Genomic DNA, 22,920 nt, shown 5'->3' on the forward strand with positions numbered 1-22,920 from the left:
CCAGACCAGAGCTCGAACCCGTGTCCCCTGCATTGGCAGGCAGATTCTCAACCACTGCGCCACCAGGGAAGCCCTGCCCTTGCACTTTTGTTGAAAAAAATCAGTTTTCCAGTGAAGTCCCTGGTGGTCTAGCGGTTAGGACTCCGCGCTTCCACGGCAGTGGGCCTGGGTTTGATTCCTGGTTGGGGAACTAAGATCCTGCAAGCCGCATGGCGCAGCCAAAGAAAAGTCAAATAAAAAAAGAAAAGAAAACTAGGAAAAATCATTTTAAAAAAAGAAAATCAGTTTTCCATATGCAGGCGGTCCCCAACTTAGCTTATGATGGTTCAACTTACGGTTTTTCGACTTTACGATGGTGCAAAAGCAATGCCCATTCAGTAGAAACCATACTTTGAATTTTGAATTTCCCTGGGCTAGCAACCTGAGGTATGATCGTCCCTCATGATGCTGGGCAGCGACAGGGAGCCAAGCTCCACTCAGCAGTAACTAACGAGAGTAAACAAACAACAAACTTAAAACCATTCTCTACCCATACAGTCGTTCTGTTTTTCACTTTCAGTATAGTATTCAGTAAATCACATGAGATATTACACACTTTATTATTAAGCACTTTATTATAAAATGGGCTTTGTGTTAGATGATTTTGCCCAATCGTAGGTTAATGTAAGTGTCCTGATAACGTTTAAGGTAGGCTAGGCTAAGTAAGCTATGTTGTTCAATGTGTTGGGTGTATTAAGTACATTTTCGACTTAAGATAGTTTCCATTTACAATGGGTTTGTTGAGACATAACCCCATTGTAGATCAAGGAAGATCTGTATACTGGACTCTCTATTCTGTTCCATTGATCTATGTGTCTGTCTTTTTTTTTTTTTTTTAATTTTTATTTATTATTTATTTATTATGTTTATTTTTGGCTGTGTTGGGTCTTCGTTTCTGTGTGAGGGCTTTCTCCAGTTGCGGCGAGTGGGGGCCACTCTTCATCGCGGTGCGCGGGCCTCTCACTATCGCGGCCTCTCTTGTTGCGGAGCACAGGCTCCAGACGCTCAGGCTCAGTAGTTGTGGCTCACGGGCCCAGTTGCTCCGCGGCATGTGGGATCTTCCCAGACCAGGGCTCGAACCCGTGTCCCCTGCATTGGCAGGCAGATTCTCAACCACTGCGCCCCCAGGGAAGCCCCTATGTGTCTGTCTTGATGCCAGTACCATAATATCTTGATTAGTTTGGTTTTATAACAAGTCATGTAATCAGGTAGCTTGAGTCCTGCAACTTTGTTCCTTTTTTTCCCCTCAGAGTTATTTTTTGCTCTCTTAGATCACTTGCATTTCCATGTGAACTTCTATAATCAATTGGTCATAGTCTACCTTAAAAACCTGCCAGAATTTTGATTGCAATGGCATGAAATCTATAGATTATATTGGGAAGAATTGACATCCTTTTTTTTTTTGGCTTTTTTTTTTAATTGAAGTATAGTTGATTTACAATATTGTATTACTGTAGTTTCATGGGTGTACAACATAGTAATGCAATATTTTATAGATTATACTCCATTTAAAGTTATTACAAAATAATGGCTGTGTTTCCCTTTGCTATACAATATGTCCTTGTTGCTTTTCTACTTTATAGTAGTAGTTTGTATTTCTTAATCCCATACCCCATTTTGCCCCTCCCCCCTTCCTCTTCCCCACTAGTATCCACTAGGTTGTTTTCTATATCTGTGAGTCTGTTTCTGTTTTGTTATATATATTCATTTGTTTTATTTTTTAGATTTCACATATAAGTCATAACATACAGTATTTGTCTTTCTCTGCCTGACTTATTTCACTAAGGATAATACTCTTTAGGTCCATCCACGTTGTTGCAAATGGCAGAATTTCATTCTTTTTTTTTGGAATGGCTGAGTAATATTCTGTTATATATATATATGACAAATATTAAAGAAGAATATATCCTTTTTATCCATTCATCTGTTGATGGACACTTGGGTTGCTTGCATATCTTGGCAATTGTAAATAATGCTTCTATGAACATTGAGGTGCATGTATTCTTTTCAAATTAGTGTTTTCATTTTTTTCAGATATTCCAGAAGTGAAATTGCTAGATCATATGCTAACTCTATTTTTAGTTTTTTAAGGAACCTCCATACTGTCCTCCATAGTGGCTGCACCAGTTTACATTCCCACCAACAGTGCAAGAGGGTTCCCTTTTCTCCACACCCTCTCCAGCATTTGTTATTTGCAGACTTTTTGATGATGGCCATTCTGACAGGTGTGAGGTGATATCCCATTGTGGTGTTGATTTGCATTTCTCTAATAATTAGCGATGTTGAGCATCCTTTCATGTGCCTATTGGCCATCTATATGTCTTCTTTAGAAAAGATGTCTATTCAGGTCTTCTGCCCATTTTTTAATCCAGTTGTTTGTTTTTCTGATATTGCATTGTATGACCTCTTTATATATTTTGGATATTAACCCCTTATCAGTCAAATATTTTCTCGCATTCAGTAGGGTGTCTTTTCGTTTTGTCGATGATTTCCTTTGCTGTGCAAAAGCTTTTAAGTTTAATTAGGTCCCGCTTGTTTATTTTTGCTTTTATTTCTTTTTTCTTAGGAGACAGATCAAAAAAAATATTGCTATGATTTATATCAGAGTGTTCTGCCTATGTTCTCTTCTAGGAGTTTTATGGTTTCAGGTCTTATATTTAGGTCTTTAATCCATTTGGAGTTTATTTTTGCATATAGTGTGAGGAAATGTTCTAATCTAATTCTTTACATGTAGCTGTCCAGTTTTCTCATCACCACTTATTGAAGAGACTGTCTTTTCTCCCTTGTATATTCTTGTCTCCTGACATCTTAATAAAATTGAGTCTTTTAACCCATGACCACAGTATGTCTCTCCATTTGAATCTGTAGATGAATTTGGGGATTTTGCCATACTTAACAATATTAAGTTTTCTAATCCTTGAATACAAGATGTTTTTATGTTAAGTCTTCTTTAATTTCTTTCAGTAATGTCTTGTGATTTTGACTATACAAGCCTTGTACTCTTTTGGTTAAATATATTCCTAAGTATTTTATTCTTTTAGCTGTTGCTGTTTTCTTTGTTTGCTTATTAGCTATTGTGTTAGTCAGGATTCTCCAAAGAAACAGAACCGATAGGATGTGTATATATTAATATTATATATAATATTTATAGTGTACGTGTTTATATTTATATATGGAATTCACTCATGTGATTGTGGAGGCTTTGAAGTCCGAAATCAGCAGGGTGGGCTGGCAGGCTGGAGACCCAGGAAAGAACTAATGTTGTAGTTCAACTCTGAAGACCACAATTCCTTCTTTCCCTGGAGAAGTCAGTCTACTGTTCTATTCTGGCCTTCAGCTGATTGAACGAGGCCAAATCACATTATGGAGTGCAATCAGAGTCTACCAATTTAAATGTTAATCCCAAGACACCCTCACAGAAACATCAAAAAGAATGTTTGACCAAATACTGGGGTGCCATGGCCTAACCATAGCCAAACTGACACATAGAAGCAACCATCTCTGGTTAGTTTGACTCTCTGTTTTGTTATTTCAGTGATTGCTTTAGAGTTTATGGCATACATCTTTAACTTACCATGCTTTACCTTCGAGTGATAGTATACTAGTTCGTGTATAGTATAAGAACCTCCCAGTAGTTCACATCCCTTTCTCCCATCCTGAGTTTTATGCTATTGTTGTCACACATTTTACTTTTCCATATGTTATAAAATCATACACCATTGTCATTTGTAAGCAAGACGTAGAGCATTGTTCAGTCTAGGGCTAATTATTTCTCACTCATAGGGCAAGACCCTTCTGTGTATCCTCAGTGCCCCCTGAATCTTAAGGTTTTCCAGTCTGGCTGGTGGCGATAGGCACTATGCCCAGCCGTTTTGGAGCACGGAGTACTGTTTCCTCTATTCATTTTGAGTGGTTCTTTCTCTGGCCTCAGGTAATTTCCTCACACACCTGTGGTGAGAAGTACTTAGCTAAATACTTAAGGACGAATCTCTGCAGGTCTCCAGAGTTCTGTGTGTGTGTAGTTCTCTTTCTTCATTACTCTGTCCTGAGAATCTTAATGACCTTGATCTCCCTGTGCTCTCAGCTCTGTCTCCTCAGTGTAGGGAGTCTGACCCTCTCTGCCTGGGTTCCTCCTCCTTGCACTACAGCCTGGAAAACTCTCAAACCCGGAAACGAGGGCAGTTGTAGGGCTGACCTCATTCATTTCCCGTGTCTCAGGGATCACTATCGTTCCCTGTTTCATATACTTTGTCCATTTGGGTTGCCTCAGGCAGAAGGGTGGATGTAGCCCTCACTTCTGTTGTGTAGACACAGGGTTAGAATTGCGGGGTCTTAGAGTATATGCGTGTTTAGCTTTAGTAGATATCACCTAGAGTTTACCAAAATAAATCCAGCTAATTTTAATTGCAGATAATTTTCACTAATTGACATTCGTTTTACCTAGAACATGTTGCTAGATCTTAGTCCCCCACTTAACATAGTAAAGAGTGAAGGTGACAAGTTCTCAGCGACACCGTTCACTTTCTTTAGAACTTCAGTGATGTACACCCTCACATTAAATATATTATTGTAAGTATTGAGTAAGTGGTGGTGGCGAGGAGGAGGGAAAGCAGAGAGAGCAGATAAATCTGTCTTTGCTTGACTGATAGTTGTCATTATATTTGACAGCATATGTTTGCTAAGTCATAGCAGCTTTGACTTTTCCAGAAACCTAGTGATATTATATGTTGCTATTATAGGTACCTGGTCCATTAGCAAATTCTCTGTTGCTCTGTCTTTCCAATCTCATTGCGGGGAAGGGGGGGGGGGGGTACTCTTCTCACATAGAAGGTGACCCATATCCACGTAACATCCTCCCATGGTTCTTTTAGACTAAATATTCATATTAAAAGATTCTGCTCAGCAGTGGGGTCATGTCAGGGAGTTGAGAACCAGGCCCTTCCCTCACACAGTGGGGAGTAAGGGCCCCTCTTCACAGCTGCCGAGAGACGAGGAAGTAGAGGCTGCAAAAATGATTCCATCTTTTCTCACTGTAAGGGGCGTTTGAGCTCTAAGAATGCTTTTTAGCAGCTCCCACTGGTAAAATAGGTATCGAATTTCTACCAAGTATGGCATTTCCCTGAAGAGAATTGCTGCTTGGCCTGTACTTTTCGGTATATAATGGATAATGTGAAAGGAGAGTGTCACGTTCAAGGAGTCGCTTTTTCAAGTTTTATTCCCAGCCTTTGAGCTGCTTGTAGAGTAATGTAATTCATTCTTCAGTCAGGTAGCTGCTGCTTTGATGCCTTTGTCTTTAGATGCTCTGTTTGTAAATCTCTCCTAAGAATAGATCAAAAATGATGTTTATATCTGTTTCCAGAATTGAGGCAGTAAGAACAGAATGAGGCTTTATGACTTCAGTTAACCCCTTCTGTTTTCTTCATTGTATATTACAGGATTTGGTATTGGATTTAATCTCTTTCAGAAACCATCACTGTTCTCACAAATCAAGGTGTTTACTTCCCTGGCTTGGGCCTGTTTGTTTATTTGTTTGTTTCACAGTTACACTATATAAACCAGACATGTTATACCCTTTCCATATAAAATATGAAGTTGCAATAACTAACATTAACCAGGTTTTATAAGTCATTGTATGTTTACCCTTTACCCAGAATGCATACAAATTGATTTTTTCTGCAGGTATATAGAGAAAAGTTTAAGGAAGTGAAAAACTCAAGCACAGTGGGAAGCCTTGGGTTGCTGAATCTCATGAAATCATGTTTTCAGGGAGGCTGAGACACACAGAATTGTAAGAGAGATGGTGCTAGAATAAGGCTTGCAGGAAAAAAAGATTGTTTTAAAAGGCTTTAACCCACAACTTTTTCTCCTTCTAGTCTCCTAATATTTCTATAGTTTCCTGGTTTTTACCATTTTCTCTGCTCTCCTTGTTCCCAGGATACCCCTCTTTTCTAGTAAGAAAATAGATCAAGCCTTACAACCATGGCTTGATCCTGAAACAGACCAGTTGAGCCTGATATAAGTTGTTGGCTTATTCATGGTTTCTGGTGTTCTTCCTCCTTTTGTCTTCTTCCTTTGTTGATTCGCTCATTCATTTATGTGTGTGTCCCTGCACTGGCACCGGGTGTCAGTTTATAATAGAGAGGGCATCGTGGTACTGGTCTGGAGAGGGGAGCATCATCTTGAGATGGGAACTCAAGCCTTCTGGGGATTAATAAACTTCCTGATTTCAAGCTAAAGATTTAACAGTCCAAGACTACCTGTGATGTACCTGAGCCTGTCATTGACTTGAAATGTAGAATACCCTTTCAAAATAAAAATCTACATATTTTTATAGTTAAAGTAAAATTATTGACAGGGGTAATTAAAATTGGAAGGAACTAGATTTTGGTTTTTTGTTGGGTTTTTTTTGGCAGTGCCACAAGGCTTGCGGAATCTTAGTTCCCAGACCAGGGATTGAACCTGGGCCCCAGCAGTGAAAGCACAAGAGTCCTAACCACTGGACCACCAGGGAATTCCCAAGACTAGATTTTTAACTTGGAGCTCATGTTGGCATGAGACATTGAAGTTGTACATTCCAGAAGTAATGCTGTCTCCTTTTGGTAATTTGGAAACATTAAAACCAGCTAGTACTTCCTGCAGAGTTAGTTTAGGGGGCTTGCTTGCTCTACAGATGTGTAGCTGTCAGCTACTTTGGGTATGATGCTGTACTTTCATATTAAAAGAATCCTTCCTGAAGGATGCTTGATGAAAGATGTTTCGTATTCTTCTCCTTCTACTAAAGGACTCATCCAAACTTATTTACAAAAAAGAGGTTTCCCATACAAATTTTTTTTGGTATCCCTTTGGAGAAATTTCCTAGACTTTGAATCTCATCCTCCTCCCCCTCCAATTTGGAGATGAGAATGTGATGTAGGTACAGCCCTAGGAACTAGTGATACCAAATAAGGAATCATTTGTGTGGAAAACTCCTTTCTTGGTGATTATCCCTCCTGTAGACCATAGAAGTCTGTCTTTAAGAAACAAACTTCAAAGCCCTGTGCACGGACTCTCCCCTTCCCTCCCCTTTAGAGTTAGTGGAGCAGGGACTGGAGAAGGGCATCCTATATATTCTTCCTCACTGGCTTGGTGGTCATGACTGAAATGCCACCGTTTTTGTTGTTGCAGCTGTTGTTTATTTGGATTAAATTTTTCTTCCTAAAAACATGCAGATTCAAGAATACCCTTTCAAACCCATTTGGGTCCTGTGAGGAATCTGACCAGAGATCCCCCAGGACCTAAGATGGAAGGAGAGGAATAGGGCCCCAAAGACAAGCTTGGCCATTTCATGAATTGGTCTAGTTTGGGAGCCTGTGGAATCTAAACAACTGTGTCCCTAAATTATGACACACTTTGAGAAATCATGTGAGAAGCAAATGATCAACCCTGTGGGGAGAGCGCCAGGCTCCGCTCCCCACTCACCATAGCAGTGGTGACGGGTCCCTGTTCTGAAAGTATGTGAGGTAACTGTCTAGATATTTTTGCTTCTAAGCTTTGTAAACATTCAGCCATCTCACTGCATAAAATTGCTGATGCAGCCTCAGACCTGAAATTTATTTCTCCATAGATACAGTGAAATCCACCTGGAATTATCATACATTAGGGTTTGGGAAGAGCATTAAGAAAAACAGTTCCAAGTAATCATTTCTCACCTTGTCCTCTTAGCCCGTCTCAGCACCCAGAAGGCATGCTCAATCTTGCTTTTACTTCCTGAATCACATCTCAGAGGATTTCTTTTTTTTTTTTTTTTCCTTTATGTCTATCACCTCCGACACAGCCAGAGAGCAGCCCTGATGAGATTCTATGTGGACATCACTTTTTTTCCTTGCTCCAAATTGTTTATTTCTCATCAACAGTCTTATTGAAAGCAAAACGTCTGGCCGTTAGACTCCAGCAGAGCAGAGGGCTAAGTCACACCACAAAATGCTGACTTTCACTCAACTACGAGATCAGAAGAGGGCTAAGCATGATGACAGACAATTTTAGGTATCTTAGGTACATAGGTATGGTAAATTCTACGTTTTAGCTGCCTAGCCTTGACATCAAATTATATTGTAGATATTACAATTTGTTCTTCACCTTTCTTTTTTTTTTTTTTTATAAGAAATGACCACATAAAGTTATAAGATGATTCAATTTGAGTTTAATGTGTAAAGAAATGTTTGTGTTAGTGAAAATATAATATCTATGAAAAATGAGATGGTAGAGGTTGTGAGTCATCATTTTCTTTAAATGCTGATTATTTGTTTTCTTTAAAATAATGTCTTAGGACTGAGACTAGATGTTTTGTATTTGGGCAAAATTGATTTTCCTGTTTGGGACGATTGAGAAATGATACTGTGAATAATGAGATTGTAGGGGAAAGAGTGACTTTAAAAAAAAAAAAAAAAAAGCAGTCTCACAACCTTTGGACCTTGAAATGGAGGATCAGCCTCTTAATCCCTGGCAGAGTATGTGTTTTTCTGCCATTTTGCATCACGTGCAAGTAACTTGCATTTCTGTCTTTCCTTTCTGATAACAGCCTTTGTCCCCTCTTCCACCAATTCCTAACTTGAAACAAGACCAGGTTTGATCGACTAGATGGTACTGTACTATTGGCTGGCTTCTCTGGTTTTGATTAAATAGAATTTTCTCACTGGGCAAAAGCAAGGCTGGTGATCTCCACTCTTTGACTATGGCTAAGTGTCTTATTTCTGTACAATGTTTCATGGCTCGACCATTTTTTAAAAGAACTCTTTATGCCATTAGTTCATGAGAAAGAGATGTTACACCACTTGAGTAATGATGGTAATGATATTCTAGACATAAGAGTTCCTAACACTGCTTCTTAACTACAGCTGAGATGTAGATAAGTCTACATGAACGCTGAAGAGAAGGCATGCAGCCATGAAAACCACATTCTTTTTGTCAGAACTGGTAGCAGGAGGACCTGGATTCGGTTTGCCCCATGCTTCTGTCTTCCTCTGATGCCACCATAGAAAGCAGTGGGTTCCAGGAGTGAGTGAAAAGAAGCATTAGGCTTGGATAACCCCAAAACTTGACTTATCGAACTCCAATGCACATGACTCAGTGGTCTCAGAGAAGCCATTTCCAGTTAAGCCTTTGATTACATCAAGGAGAACATCTATGTTGTGATAGTCTTTAACACCCAATAAAATGTGGCATTTGACATTGCAGCAAAAAGCTGTAGTGGAAAGAGCAGTAGACTCTAAGTTCATTGTTTAGGTCACAGTTTTTTTATTCATTTACAGTATTGCTTTGGCAAGTCAACTCTTTCTGTGCCCCAGTTTCATTGTCCATGAATATAACAGGGGATAATAGCAATAACCCTGCCTCTATAACAGAGATGTTGTCAAGTTCAAGAGAAAAAACCAGAAGCTGTATGTATTTAAAAGATTTTTTTTTAATGTTAAATGTTTATGTCAATTTATAGGATTCTGCATCACAACCTGATAGGAGATAGCTTAGAAGATCTTTGTGGGGATTTCTCCACATCTTCCGTGTTTTAGAACTAGATGGACATGATAACAATCTGGTTTTCATTCTTCACAAATATGTCAGAGAAACAAACGTTGACTATTTTACCCAGGCTTGAAATGAACCTGTTATGAAACGAACAGAGTTCAGTGAGAGAAATAACATGGTGGGGAACCTACTTGGGTACAGTAATCATAGAAGGTTTTTCAATGGAGTTGACATGTAAGCTGAAATCTGAATAGTGAGTAAGAGACAGCAATAAAACACACACACACACACACACACACACACACACACACACACACACACGATAAGGGCGTTTCTATGAAGCCAATAGCATTTGCCAAGGGTACAAAGAGGTTGCTGTTTCCCAGGAGCAAAAGATGACTGGAGCCTGGTGGACAAAAGGGAGAGTGGAATGAGATGAGAATGAAGAGGTACTCAAGGGCCAGATCATCTAGGGCTTTGCGGGTCATGGTAAGGGACTTGGTTTTTATTCTAAATGCTTTGGGATGCCATTGAGGATTTTTTTTTTCTCTTATTTTTATTGAAGTATAGTTGACATACAATATTATATTAGTTTCAGGTGTACAGTATAGTAATTCAGCATTTATATACATTACAAATTGATCACCACCATAAGTCTAATAACCATGTGTCACCATACAAATATTATTCCCTATGCTATGCATTACATCCCCATGACTTATTTATTTTATAACTGGCCTTTTTTGCCTCTCAATCCCCTTCACCTATTTCACCCAACCCCTCTCTTTGCCTCCCCTCTGGCAACCACCAGTTTGTTCTCTGTATCCAAGAGTCTGTTTCTCTTCTGTTTTGATTGTTTATTTGTTTTGTTTTGAGATTCCACATATAAATGAATCACACAATATTTGTCTTTCTCTGTCTTACTTATTTGACTTATCATAATACCCTCTAGGTGAAACCATGTCGTCGCAAATGGCGAAAGTTCATTGTTTTTATGGCTGAGTAATATTCCACTGTATATGTATACCACATCTTATTTGTTTATTCATCTATTGATGAACACTTAGGCTGCTTCAGTATCTTGGCTATAGTAAATAGTATTGGAATGAACATAGAGGTGCATATATCTTCTCAAATTAGTGTTTTTGTTTTCTTTGGATAAATACCCAGAAGTGGAATTGCTGGATCATATGGTAGTTCTATTTTTAATTTTTTGAGGAACCTCCATCCTGTTCTCCATAGTGGTGGCACCATCTTACACTGGCGCCACCAACAGTTCCCTTTTCTGCATATCCTCGCCCACATTTGTCATTTGTTGTCTTTTTGATAATAGCCATTCTGACAGTGTGAAGTGATATCTCTTTGTGGTTTTGATTTGCATTTCCCTAATGATTAGTGATGTTGAACATCTTTTCATGCGTCTGTTGGCCATCTGTATGTCTTCCTTGGGAAAATATCTATTCAGGTCCTCTGCCCATTTTTTAATTGGATTGTTTGTTTTTTCTGATACTGAGTTGTATGAGGTCTTTATATATTTTGAATAGTAACCCCTTATCAGATATATCATTGCAAATATATTTTCCCATTCAGTAGGTTACCTTTTCATTTTGTTGATGTAGTCCCATTTGTTTATTTTTGCTTCTGTTGCCCTTGCCTGAGGAAACAGATCCAAAAAAATATTGCTAAGACCAGTGTCAGAGAGTATACTGCCTGTGTTTTCATCTAGGAGTTTTATGGTTTCAGGTCTTACATTTACGTCTTTAATTCATTTTGAGTTTATTTTTGTAAATGATGTAAGTTTTATTCTTTTGCATGTGGCTGCCCAGTTTTCCCATCACCATTTATTGAAGAGAATGTCTTTTCCCCACTGTATATTTTTAGATCCCTTGTTGAAGTTAATTGACCATATATGCATGGGTTTATTTCTGGGCTCTCTATTCTGTTCCATTGATCTTTGTGTCTGTTTTTGTGCCAGTACCATACAGTTTTTATTACTATAGCTTTGTAGTATAGTTTGAAATCAGGAAGCATGTTACCTCCAGCTTTGCTCTTCTTTCTCAAGATTTTTTTGGCAAGGAGTTTTTAAAAGATGGTTCAGTCTTATGTATTTCAGTTTGAATAGCCAAGCTGGTCAGAAAGCCAGTTTGGGGAAAATCACAGACGTCCAGGTGAGGGCTAATGTTATAATTCCTGGAATGTGGCTGCTTCATGAAACCTCCCTGACTTTCCCCAACTCTACCTTGGTCCTTAAAGCACCCCCACGTACACACCTCAGATGACTCCTAGGTCATTTATCCTGTTATGCTTTAATACTCTGTTGCATCATTCTTATCTCCTCCCCACCAAAGTTCTTGATTCAGGACCACTTTTTACTCAATATATGAATTGCCACAAAACTTCCTTCTATATCTTCCATCTAATAAATATGCCATAAATATTTGTTAAATGACTAAATACATAATTCAGTGGCTCTCAACAAAGTGCCTCAGAGTCAACTGGAGAGATTTAAAATATGGATGCCAGGGCCACACCCCCAGGGATTCTGATTGACAGTGTTTGGTGTTTTTGTTGTAAAACTCCCAGGTGATTTCGATGTGTGGGTCTGAGTGGAAAACCAGGGGATCGGGCTGATTCTGGGTGGTCTGCAGTATTACCTGGGAATATCATATCCCCTTTAAATGCCTATATATTTACCTTTTCCTCATGAATGATCAAGGCATGACAGAAATGCCCTGATTACCTCACCTTTAAAGTTATTCAAAATAATGAATATGGACTCTACCATATGGGGGTAGTTGGACATACAGCACTATGATATTACTGATTCAGATCATTCGGTTGCATTTTCCAGAGTGTGCTATCAATTAGCTTTCCTTGGGAAGGAGAAGGTAAATTGCTGTTTTTCACTGGACATCTGGAATTTGACTGACTTCTTTTTAACAGCTATGGACCCTAAAAACACCAAAAGAGGAAGGGGTTAAAACATGGCTCCTTCTAGCACAGAACTCAAAGTCTGGCATTAGTGTGACTGTGCAAGTGTTTTGACCTCGGAAGGGGAAAGTCTTTATTTAATTCTATGTAGTGTGTATATAATAATATCATTTTAAGGCACCTGCTTCAAAATAGAAACTGGGATGTTGGAGATAATAACAATAAACAAAAATTAAAACCAAACCGGGCTCAGTGCCCAGGAAAACTATCAGATTCCAAGAACTGGGCAAGGAATAACTTAATAGAGGGAAAAAAGTCAGGAATGGATGAAGTTGTAACTGCCTCCGTTAAAAATGACCACTCTGCAGTGCGATTGCTGTTGAACAATTCCGTGGGGCATTTGTTGGGTGGGTGGAGTTCCTGCCCTTCTCATTTCAGTGACAAACTTCCAATGGAACTTGCCTTCCTAAAAGTGTCAGTCTCAAACATGCCAATAATTACAGCAATCTTGCATTATGTTTGAACTTTTATAATGCTATAAACTAGTTGGAAATAAATGGACCAGAAATAAAAATATGAGTTAACTGAAGTCAGAAGGAAAGCCTTCATGTTTCCCAGGATGCCTAAATGTCGTGTGATTTACATAAACAAAGGAGGAAATCCTCTTTGTGTGTTTAGGGGTGTGTGTCTAATACAGGAACCCATGTTTTCCTGTTATTGAAAAGCATTCTTTAATCTTTTAAGCACATTTTAGGACCCACATATATTCCAGGTGTGTTGTTTCCCTTGACATTAAAACAGCAGAGCAGGGCATGACTATCAGAGAAACCTCTTAGAGCTTCCCTTTGTGTCATATAGACACATAAAATAAATGAATTAAATTAAGTGGATAGACAGCCCTGGGCAGACTGGTAATATTGTGTGAATTTAGTGAAGGGAATTAATGGGACTTAAGCAGACTTATACATGGAGCTGTAGGCTAGACAGGCCATTTGTGAATGGAAGACTATAACATTTCCTTGATCGTGGGTGTTAAGGGGATGATGACTTTTTAACCATGAAAGTAAATGTAATTGGTGTGAAATGTTCATAAGCTTCCAGCCAAATATAACTGAATAATAGGCAGTAAACCTAAGCATTATTTGAAATTTTTAAAAAATGTTTGCTAAATTCTGGTTAGGAACAAAGGGAGAAGATTGTACTGAGATCCTAAAAACAGCCCAGTCCTGTACCATAGGGTTCTTACCAACCCTAAAGGCAGGGTGCCCACATTTCTTTCCCCTCTTGGTCACTGCTTTCACAACCCCAGATACTGAAGCTGTGATAAAACTCTGGTATGTGTGAAGGAGAGCCGTCTTACCACCAATCATGACTGGAATAGGTGTTTTCTGTCCTTCATCCCGCAAGGATTCTTTTTGCCATCTGCTGAGCATTTGCATGGTTATTTGCAAGTGTGGGATCTGTGGGCTTATTTGAAACTAAGAAAGAATGTAGCACTGATGCACAGTCTTACTAGGATGGCATTCATTACAAGGAATCCACTTTTCCTGGTTCCTTTAAGAGCATCGTTTCTATTTAAACTTACAATTCTTAGAGCCAGAGCTCAGGAGGAGCTTTTAGGAAAACCCTTTTAAAATACTTAATTACCTCCCCTCCCTTGAGGCTCTAAGTCATGAAGTAAGCAGACAGAGAAATATTCAGAGTGACTCTCTCCTGGTGGCTGGTACTTGACCTGTGTCCGAGAGGTGACAAGGTCCATCCTCAGCATGGAAGGGAGAACTGACTAAGGCCAGGAGGAGGAACTGTCCTGGCCCTACAGTTGTGGTGACCTCAGGAATTCATATGTGGAGAGGGGCAGAGGTTATAATCAGATGCAAACTAGATACAAACTGACTATATTTTAAAGCCAAATAGTTGGTTTTATTTTTTTTTTTTTTTTGAGTGAGGAATTAATTCTAATATTCTCACTAAAGCCTGGAATATTTACACTGGACTATAACATTAGAAATACACATTATAGCTCCCTAGGGGAACCGGTAACCTGCACTTCCTTTAAAATGCAGCCTTTCCCAACTACCCCTACCTGATGCCTGTCAGCCCCATATGCTGCTTTCCCTGCTAGACATCATTGTGCATTTGTAGCCTCCATTAGAGGAGCTTGGTGTTAATTATTCCTGTCGTGTCCAATGTGAGTGGATGACGGCATAAATGAAGCTGCCCTTACAATTAAAATTATACTGTAACTGCTTGAGGGTGCACATTATAATTTCTATTTCTTATGAGTTCACCTCTTACTAAAGGCACACATATGCATTCATTTTCATTTTCTTTCTCTGCTTCTCTTTCTTTCTCTCTGTACTTATCTCTCCCTCTCCCTCCCTCCCTCCCTCCCCCCTCTTCCTCCCCTCTGTACTCATACACATACACATGTATATGCACACATATGTATATTTATCTCTCTATATACACACACACAAAGATATATCAGTTTTTCTCTCTCTCTTATTGCACATACGTATGTAGGTATTAGACACACCACTGAATGAGGACCTAAACCACCCTGCACCCCCACTAATCTGAGTGGTCTTTTCTTGGCAGTGACAAACAAGAAACCCACACAGGCATCCATTACGAAGGTCAAACAGTTTGAAGGCTCCACGTCGTTCGTGCGGAGATCACAGTGGATGCTTGAGCAGCTTCGCCAGGTTAATGGCATCGATCCTAATCGGGTGAGTGAACTGTCCAGTGCTGAGCGAAGATGTTCTTTTCACACAATGACTCTCTCATTGACCTTGGCAAAGTGATGGTTGTCTGAGTTATTTTTAACAAGACTATTTCTCTATTTCAGTTATGTGGCTAAGACTTTTTGATTCCTGTGCCCTTCTTATGGGAACTTATAAATCTTTTCATCATGTTTGATGGAGGCACCTAAGGGGATGAATACTGAAGAAGTGCTACTCCAGTAATATGTTTATCAGCCAAGTGCAAAGAGCAGAGTTCAGATAATCACATCTGTGATTATCCATATGAAAAACCATGTTCATCGAAGCTCCATTTATCTCCTAATGCCACCAGTGATGAGGATTATTTACCAAAAATCAAATAAATGAACTGCACCTTAAAAATGATGTATTAGGATTCCATTGGATTTAATAAGAGAAACATTTCATGGTAGAGTTATGTATTCCAAGTAAATTCCCTTTGCTCACACACTCACCATAAAATACATCAATAATGAGGAAAAAGAAAATGTAAAATATGACTATATACTAAAATAGTAAGGGGTAATCTTTTCCTACCAAAGGTTAGGGACAAGATTAATACTGTTCAGTGCCAAGAACCTAAAGGAATCCTTTTTCGAGTAATTGGGAGGGCAATGTGTAATCTGAATTCTGACACAAGTTGATATGCAGTTAAGCTAAAGGGACTTCTGTTCTTTTAACTTCCTGGGGACATCTAAAAATACCATGAGATTTGAGGTCTGCCTGATAAAGAGAGAAAGGTATACTCTCTGTGCACCTAGGTGCTAATAAAGATGAGTCTTGTGATTAGGACAAAAGTCTTTGAAAGGTGTTTTAGCCTTTATGAGTCTCTTAACGTGGTAAACTGGAAGCAGCTATTTTTATAGCTTGAGATCAGTCGTTATTTCACTGTCTTTTCCAGGATTCTGCAGAGTTTGATTTGTTGTTTGAAAATGCTTTTGACCAGTGGGTAGCCAGCACGGCCTCAGAAAAATGCACCTTCTTCCAGATCCTCCACCACACCTGCCAGCGCTACCTCACAGACAGGAAGCCAGAGTTTATTAACTGCCAGTCCAAAATCATGGGAGGTGAGTGGGCGTTTGTATGACTTTACTCGTTCCGTTTCCTTAGACTCACTTTTACATTAAGAGTTAGGTGTTCAGCAGCATAATTAAAGACCAGAAAAAAAGAATCAAGACGCTCAGAGCTGGACCGCATGAGGACCCTTCTGGGAGTTCATTGTATGCTAATCTAGACACAGTGGTATGTTTTCACTCTTATCCAAAAGCTGATCTTTTTAAAGGAATTAACTCCTTAGCTAAGATTATTTGTACTATGAGAACAAACCTGTCCCTTTATTAGAAAAACCTTTCCGTTTGGTTTCTTTGCGGAACACTCTTCTGGGTTGCTTTTTCCTAGTATTTCTCAAGATATTTTACAAATATTGATATGACCGTTCCTACAGATATAGTCCTTTTCTTTCAAATAGCACCTAGTCTCACATTTATTCCTTGAATGGCAGACAGAGCTGAAGTAGGATGAGTGCTATAAGCCAGCCTTAAGGAACGAGTACCAGCACTGGCAAGTTAATGAGAAACACTTAGAGGGTGCTTAGCACATTTCTTTTAGGTGGCATTTCTTTTTAGAGACTTGAAACTGTGCTAAAAATATAAAGCCTTGCCAGTCACTATGGGAGTTGAGGAAGAGTGTGTATATTATTGGTCTTTTCACTGACCTGTTCTCCTGGTTTTGAAAGCATCTTTTTAAAAATGTACCAACTTTGTCTTAATCAAACGTAAGTGAAGGTCACAATAGAGACATGACATCTTCCCCTTGGGCTGTATCTATCTTTCATACGAACATGAGGCAGAATCCATTGTTCTGTCCCAACAGCTGCTATGCACACTCTCATTTTGCCATTAGTCTGTTAGATATTGTGGGAGAAAACACTGTCAATACTTCATTATTTGCCACTGAAGTGTTAGTGTGCCTCTTAAATAGGAAGTTGCTCACATCATATGAACCTTGAAAGGTCTCTCTTAGACGCTGATAAAGACTCTTGTGTTACCACTTCTCTGTTTAGTCCTAGAAAAATATGAGGTGATGAGTGCATATTTTCTTCAAAGTGGCTACATCCTATGGTACAAAAGTGAAAAAAATATTAGACATAGATGTTGAAAGGAAAGGAAACATCAAACACTAACCTCTTACTGTTTGGAAAACATAATGAGACTCTATCACATCTGTGCCACCAATGTTGTTCAGATGAATCCTGCTTTGAAAGTCCAGCCTTAACAGACTTGGCCAAAGGTTAAAGCACCCAGGCTGAGGACCACAGATGGTCACGTTTTCAGGGAATGGAAAACTGGCCAGGCAACCCCAGCTTTCCCTCATTCTTCCTTAGAATCTTCTCTAGTATCCTAGAATCACATTTGCTTCTTGATCTTAAGTTCCTTCTATGAAACATTTTCCCCGTCTTATCAGTACAGTCAGTAGCTTGCCTGGCTGGCCCCTAAGCAGAGTCTCCTCTAAAAAAGAGTGTGACGTGTGGATTTGAAATTTCTGTTGCTCTTGGAGACAGACTTTCTCTCGAGCACTCCAGTCCTCCAGCTTCCATCCTGGGAGCAGAGGGCATCAGAAGCAGAGGCGGTTCCATGGGGACGACTGCACTTCCTCAGAGTGGAAATATGGGGCGGAAGCAAGGGGGCACAGACTCACTCCACCGTCCCCATGAGGGAAACAAGCCGCCCCCTTCCTGCAAAGGTTAGGGAGAGCTCTGGGAACTCTCCCCTAAGGGACAGCGCCAGGTAGCCCTCTTCTCTGTTGTCTCTGAAGCTCTCATTTCTTCTCTCAGAACAGGCCCTTTCATTCCTTCATTCACTCTTAGCTCATCATCCAACCACACAACATGTAAGTACTAAGTACCTACCATGAGCTAGTCACTTTGTTACGTGCTCGATGTGGAGAATCATTCTATGTTTGGTCCCTTAATAGACCCTAATTGCCACTACCCAAACCCCAGACTGGCAGGTCCCTAACAGCCTTTCCATATGCATTACCCTCTCGAATATCCTCAGACCTTTCCACACATTCCCACCCAGCTGCTTCTGTCATTGGCCCAGTCTTTTGATGTCTTCCACTGCCCTATGAACCCCAAATTATGCTGAGTTGAGACAAGAGTCTATATATCCATTGTTAAATTGTTGGTATGTATAGTGCGTAAAACTAAAGATTGATTTCCTGTAGTAAGAAAAAGAATAAATTAATGAGACCAAGTGCCAGAATTGGCTCTGCCTTCTGTGACCTTAGATGTGTCTCTCATCTTCCTTAGACCTCAGTTTTCCCTGGTGTAACATATGGGGGTTAGACTAGGTGATATCTACAATCTGTCAGGTCTGTCGTTTGAGAATCTGTAATTCATAAGTTATAGCTTTATTGTGTAGGTTAGTCACTTCTTAATTTAAGAATCAAATAAAAGATTTAGTGCTGTTAAACATCGCCCGGTTCTAGATTCCCAGGGAAGGCAAAAAAGTTTGAATTAGACACATTGTAATTTGTTGGCACCACATACATCCTTAATGAGTACAGCCTGTCTTATTTAAACAGTTGCCTATCCTTGATAACAGTTGTACCAACACACCCTAATTAATTAGCATGCTGATTAGTCTTCCTTTCTGCCAGTTATCACAATTCAGAGACTTAAAAAAATTGCGTAGTTTTCCGGTCACTACATTCTGACCCCTTTAACTTTTAGGGTACCTACCCCATCTTCAGCAAATGAGATCTGTCCCAAATTTCACAAAATCTTTTGGTTTGTCCTTACGGCATGGGCCATACGTGCTGGACACAATTGTTTTCCATGCCGTGAAATGTGATAGATTTTGTAATTTTAGAGAACTGATGCTGCTCTTGGTGTGCTGCCCTCCATCAGGTTCTGTACATATGTTATCTCCTTTAGTTTTTACAGCAGCCTTTGGAAATACAATTTATCATCTCCATTTCACTGAGAAGGAAATAGGATCCGAGAGGTAATTAAACAGCTTGCCAAGGATCGGATAGCCTTTGTCCTCAAGTGGCAGGGCTGAGATTGAAACACAGGCCCTCACCACTCTAAACCATCGTCCTCGGAGTCACTGAGTGGCACACCCCAGGGAACACCATTGATACTGTCTTTGGTATGAATGGTGCCCCCTGGAGTTGTGCAGGAATTTTGGGATATATTTTAGCCAGCACATTCCTAGATATTAAAAAAGGGAGCTAAGAGGAGAGGGCCAGAGATTATGAGCAGTTTTAACTCTTTTCCTACTTTTATTGAGGTATATGATTAAGATAATATGATGAAATCATCCGGGACCTTTAAAATCATTTTGCTTTTTGTTTTTTCTGTGTTTTTGTTCATAAGAATTTCAATATATTAAAGAGATGAAAGTGAGGCTATTTTAGTCAATGGGGAAGATGCTGGAGCCCTGGCCACTCACCAGACCTCTTAGATATTTTGTTTCTGATCTAACCCCCGTCATTGGGAAAACTGAAGCCCAGTGATTTTGAAGGACAAATCTGCCTGATTCCCACTGAACGACAGTTTCTTTAATACCAGTTCAAATAGGATTATCATTTAAGCATCTACAATTTCATGAAGTTCTTCTCTTATATTTATCGTGTATATTCCATATGGCCAGGTTTTTCTTCTTGGGGAAAGTCAGTTACACAGAAATAAATTCTTTGGATTGCTTGAAATTCTCTCCTCCAAACATGATATTTCCTTATCTCCAGAGGATAGACTGGGGAGCTTTGATCTTCTGGTGCTGGTTACAGGATCCAGGAGACATGGCCAAAGTCTACAGTTGTGAAGACCCCCATAAATTGAAAGAGAGCGGGACGCTCTAAGCAGGTGTGAAGCTGGAAGCGTTGGTTTCTTCTGCCTTAGTCAGCATCTTTTCAGCCATCTTCTCTTCTCTGGATGGTTGGAGGACTTTGTCCTCAAGCCTTGGTCATTCCTGACCTCCACCCTACCTCTCTCGTAGTTCATTCAAGGTCAGTCACCTTTAGAAATACAAAGCCATTCATTCAGTTGCTGGGTCCCTAAGCTACCAAGTAACCTGCAGAGAAGGAAGGCAGAGGTGTGGAGCAGTCTGGCTGCTGGAATATCACAGAGCATCAGGAGCGACAGGGCCCTGAAGGTGAAGTCTTGGGTTCATATAGGTCATATTTACTTTTTCTAAGATGGTAGTTTTTTTCTGTCTATAGTAAGCAGAGATGATGATATAAATGATAAACTGTTATATGTGTGATAACACATTTGTACTACAAAGATGCCTTGAAGGAGTTAATCACACATGTAGAACTTCAGACTCTAGAAGAGAGACTTACTTTCAACTAATTTATTTCAAGAGAAACATGGTCTGCCCCAAGTGGTAGCATCAGTTTACTTATAATGGACCTGTCATATTAAGTCAAGGTCCCAAGGGGGACTTTGTTTTGCTTTCTTCATGCTTCTTAACAAAATGTGAGCAAATCCCTCATAGTTCCCCATTGCTATTTTATTTACACTGACCTTCTGTAGTGATTACTGTCGGCCTATTATTTTTATGCCTAATTCTGTGAACTAAGGAAATCTTTAATCGTGTTGGCAACTTCTGTGTTAGAACCACAGAATAAATGCTTTGAAACCTATTTTCTTTTTTAGTAAGTGCGGTAAATTATTTGCAGGAAAAAAAAGTAATTTATTCCTCAAGGCAAGGTTCTGTTTAACCTGAAGCATGTCCTAGCATTTTTCTTGAATTCTGAGTCCAAACACCCTTGGCTACCTCATTCAATTACCTCTCACTCTTTCATCTGTTCTATGTGGGTCATCCTTTAGGGGGGGCCCCACCTAGATTGTTTGAACCCAGTTGGTTCCATAAGCATTTACTCAGCACCATCTGTCTGACAGGTACTGAGATACCTGCCAACATCCAACAACCAAGTAGGCACCTTTGCCAACTTTACTTATGTTCCTGGAGGGACATCAGATGTAAACAGATATGAAACAATACGATACACCAAGGTGATGGCTGAGCTGCATTTTAAGGGATGGTTAACAGTTGACAGACATACAAGGGCAGGATGAAATGAGTTCTCTCTTACTGCAACAGTTAATCTAGACAGTTTCATTTCAACGTTATCTATATTCAGAATTTGGAACGTGGCAGATTGTTTTTCCACAAAACAGGCTATTTTGCAGTGCCATGTATTTTTATCATCATCAAAGGGTATTTCTTAAGCATTGTCTGTCTATGTGCAGACCTTCAGATGATGATATAAAGCCCAGACTTCTGAGCTCTTTTAGAATTCCAGGGACACAGATGTCTCTCTGATGTCTGCTTCATAGCAGGCTGGCCCTCATTTGCCCCTGCTGATTGGTATGCTAAAGAAGAACCAGATTGCTTTACTTTGGATTCCCCTGGGGTGGTACAGAATCTCAGGATTCAGACTGTGACTTTGTATTGTACTTTTCTCCCAAACAATGCAGGGGCATATCCCTGGGCAAGGTGTGCGAATATTTCACCTTGTGAGTGCCCCAGGCATGGGCATGTGTAAGGTGAGGTAACAGATAGGTGACACAAAGAGCACATGTACGCATCCTAACAGGGCTCTTACAAAAAAAAAAAAAAAGTGATCAATATGGTTTTCAATCCAAATGTATTAATATACTGCTCTAGTAGAATCTATAACATTTGCCATAATTTTTTACAGTTCTTCCTCATGTTTTAATGTTTTCTGTCATTGAATAATGGCTTTGTGGGATGTGAACTTCACTCTCTTACACATGCTCCGACCACAGTCATATTACAAAGAGTTGCTTATTTCTCAAGAATAAATTCATGTGTAATTTTGCCCCTACCACTCAAACTTCAGCATACTCGGGGATGCGTGCAGACATACGCTAATGATTACAATTCACATACCAAGTTAAATCGTATTAAAACCACCATATTGTTGCTTCTTGATGACATGTAGATGGGGAGCAGGCCAGGCTGCTTAGCTGATGCATTGTTATGAGAGGGTCAGGAAGTGTTTCTCATAGTTCTTTAGATCTAGAGGAATCTATGTCATAGTTCCTCCAGTGAGTTTTTGTTACCCTTGAGGAAATAACAAAGTAGCAAACTTCAGTTATCCTGTACCATGATACAAACAAGGAAAGTGGTTTATGAGGAACTTGCCTGAGGTCCCACAGCTAAATAAGGGCTGGAGCTAGTACCTGGGTCAAGGCCTCTCACTTTCCCCATCCATTCAGTGGGGACCAGGACTTCCAAGTTGCCTCAATAAGCACAGGTCTTCTTTTCCTTGTATTGATTCAGTCAAGCAGAAGAGGAAATAACTCCAATTTAACAAGATATTTATGAGGCTCAAATTAAAAATTCTGTTTGAAAGTTCTCTCTAGATGTCTGTTAATGATATTAATTGTATACACATGCAGACTTACCCACCACTCTCCCATCACTCCGTCCTCTTCATGGCAGCTCATACCATCCTTTCCTAGACAGCGTGATATTTTATTTAAGACTTGCTTTATAGAAACTTCTTGGAGACAGTAAGAAATTAAGAATAGAAACCAAAAATTATGCATCAATAAAAATAATGGTACAAATATTTAAACTATACAATTGGAAAAGCCCAGTTTGGGGGATTTTTTTGCTTTGGTTATTGGAATCCCACCAGTGTAACT

The 22,920-nt window shown here is 39.6% G+C and overlaps 1 protein-coding gene across 7 annotated transcripts in view; it reads left to right on the forward strand.

Moving 5' to 3' along the window:
* Positions 1-22,920, forward strand: part of STXBP6 (syntaxin binding protein 6) — a 270,134-nt gene that overhangs the window by 193,603 nt on the left and 53,611 nt on the right. For all 7 annotated transcript variants that reach the window (XM_082450049.1, XM_082450044.1, XM_082450050.1 and 4 more), the window contains 2 exons: positions 15,070-15,200; positions 16,135-16,300. In XM_082450049.1, coding sequence (XP_082306175.1) covers positions 15,070-15,200; positions 16,135-16,300 — 297 coding nt within the window. The remainder of the gene's footprint in view (positions 1-15,069; positions 15,201-16,134; positions 16,301-22,920) is intronic.

The sequence above is a fragment of the Balaenoptera physalus genome, assembly GCF_965194825.1.
Source record: "Balaenoptera physalus genome assembly, chromosome: 2".
NCBI classification, from domain to species: Eukaryota; Metazoa; Chordata; class Mammalia; order Artiodactyla; family Balaenopteridae; genus Balaenoptera; species Balaenoptera physalus.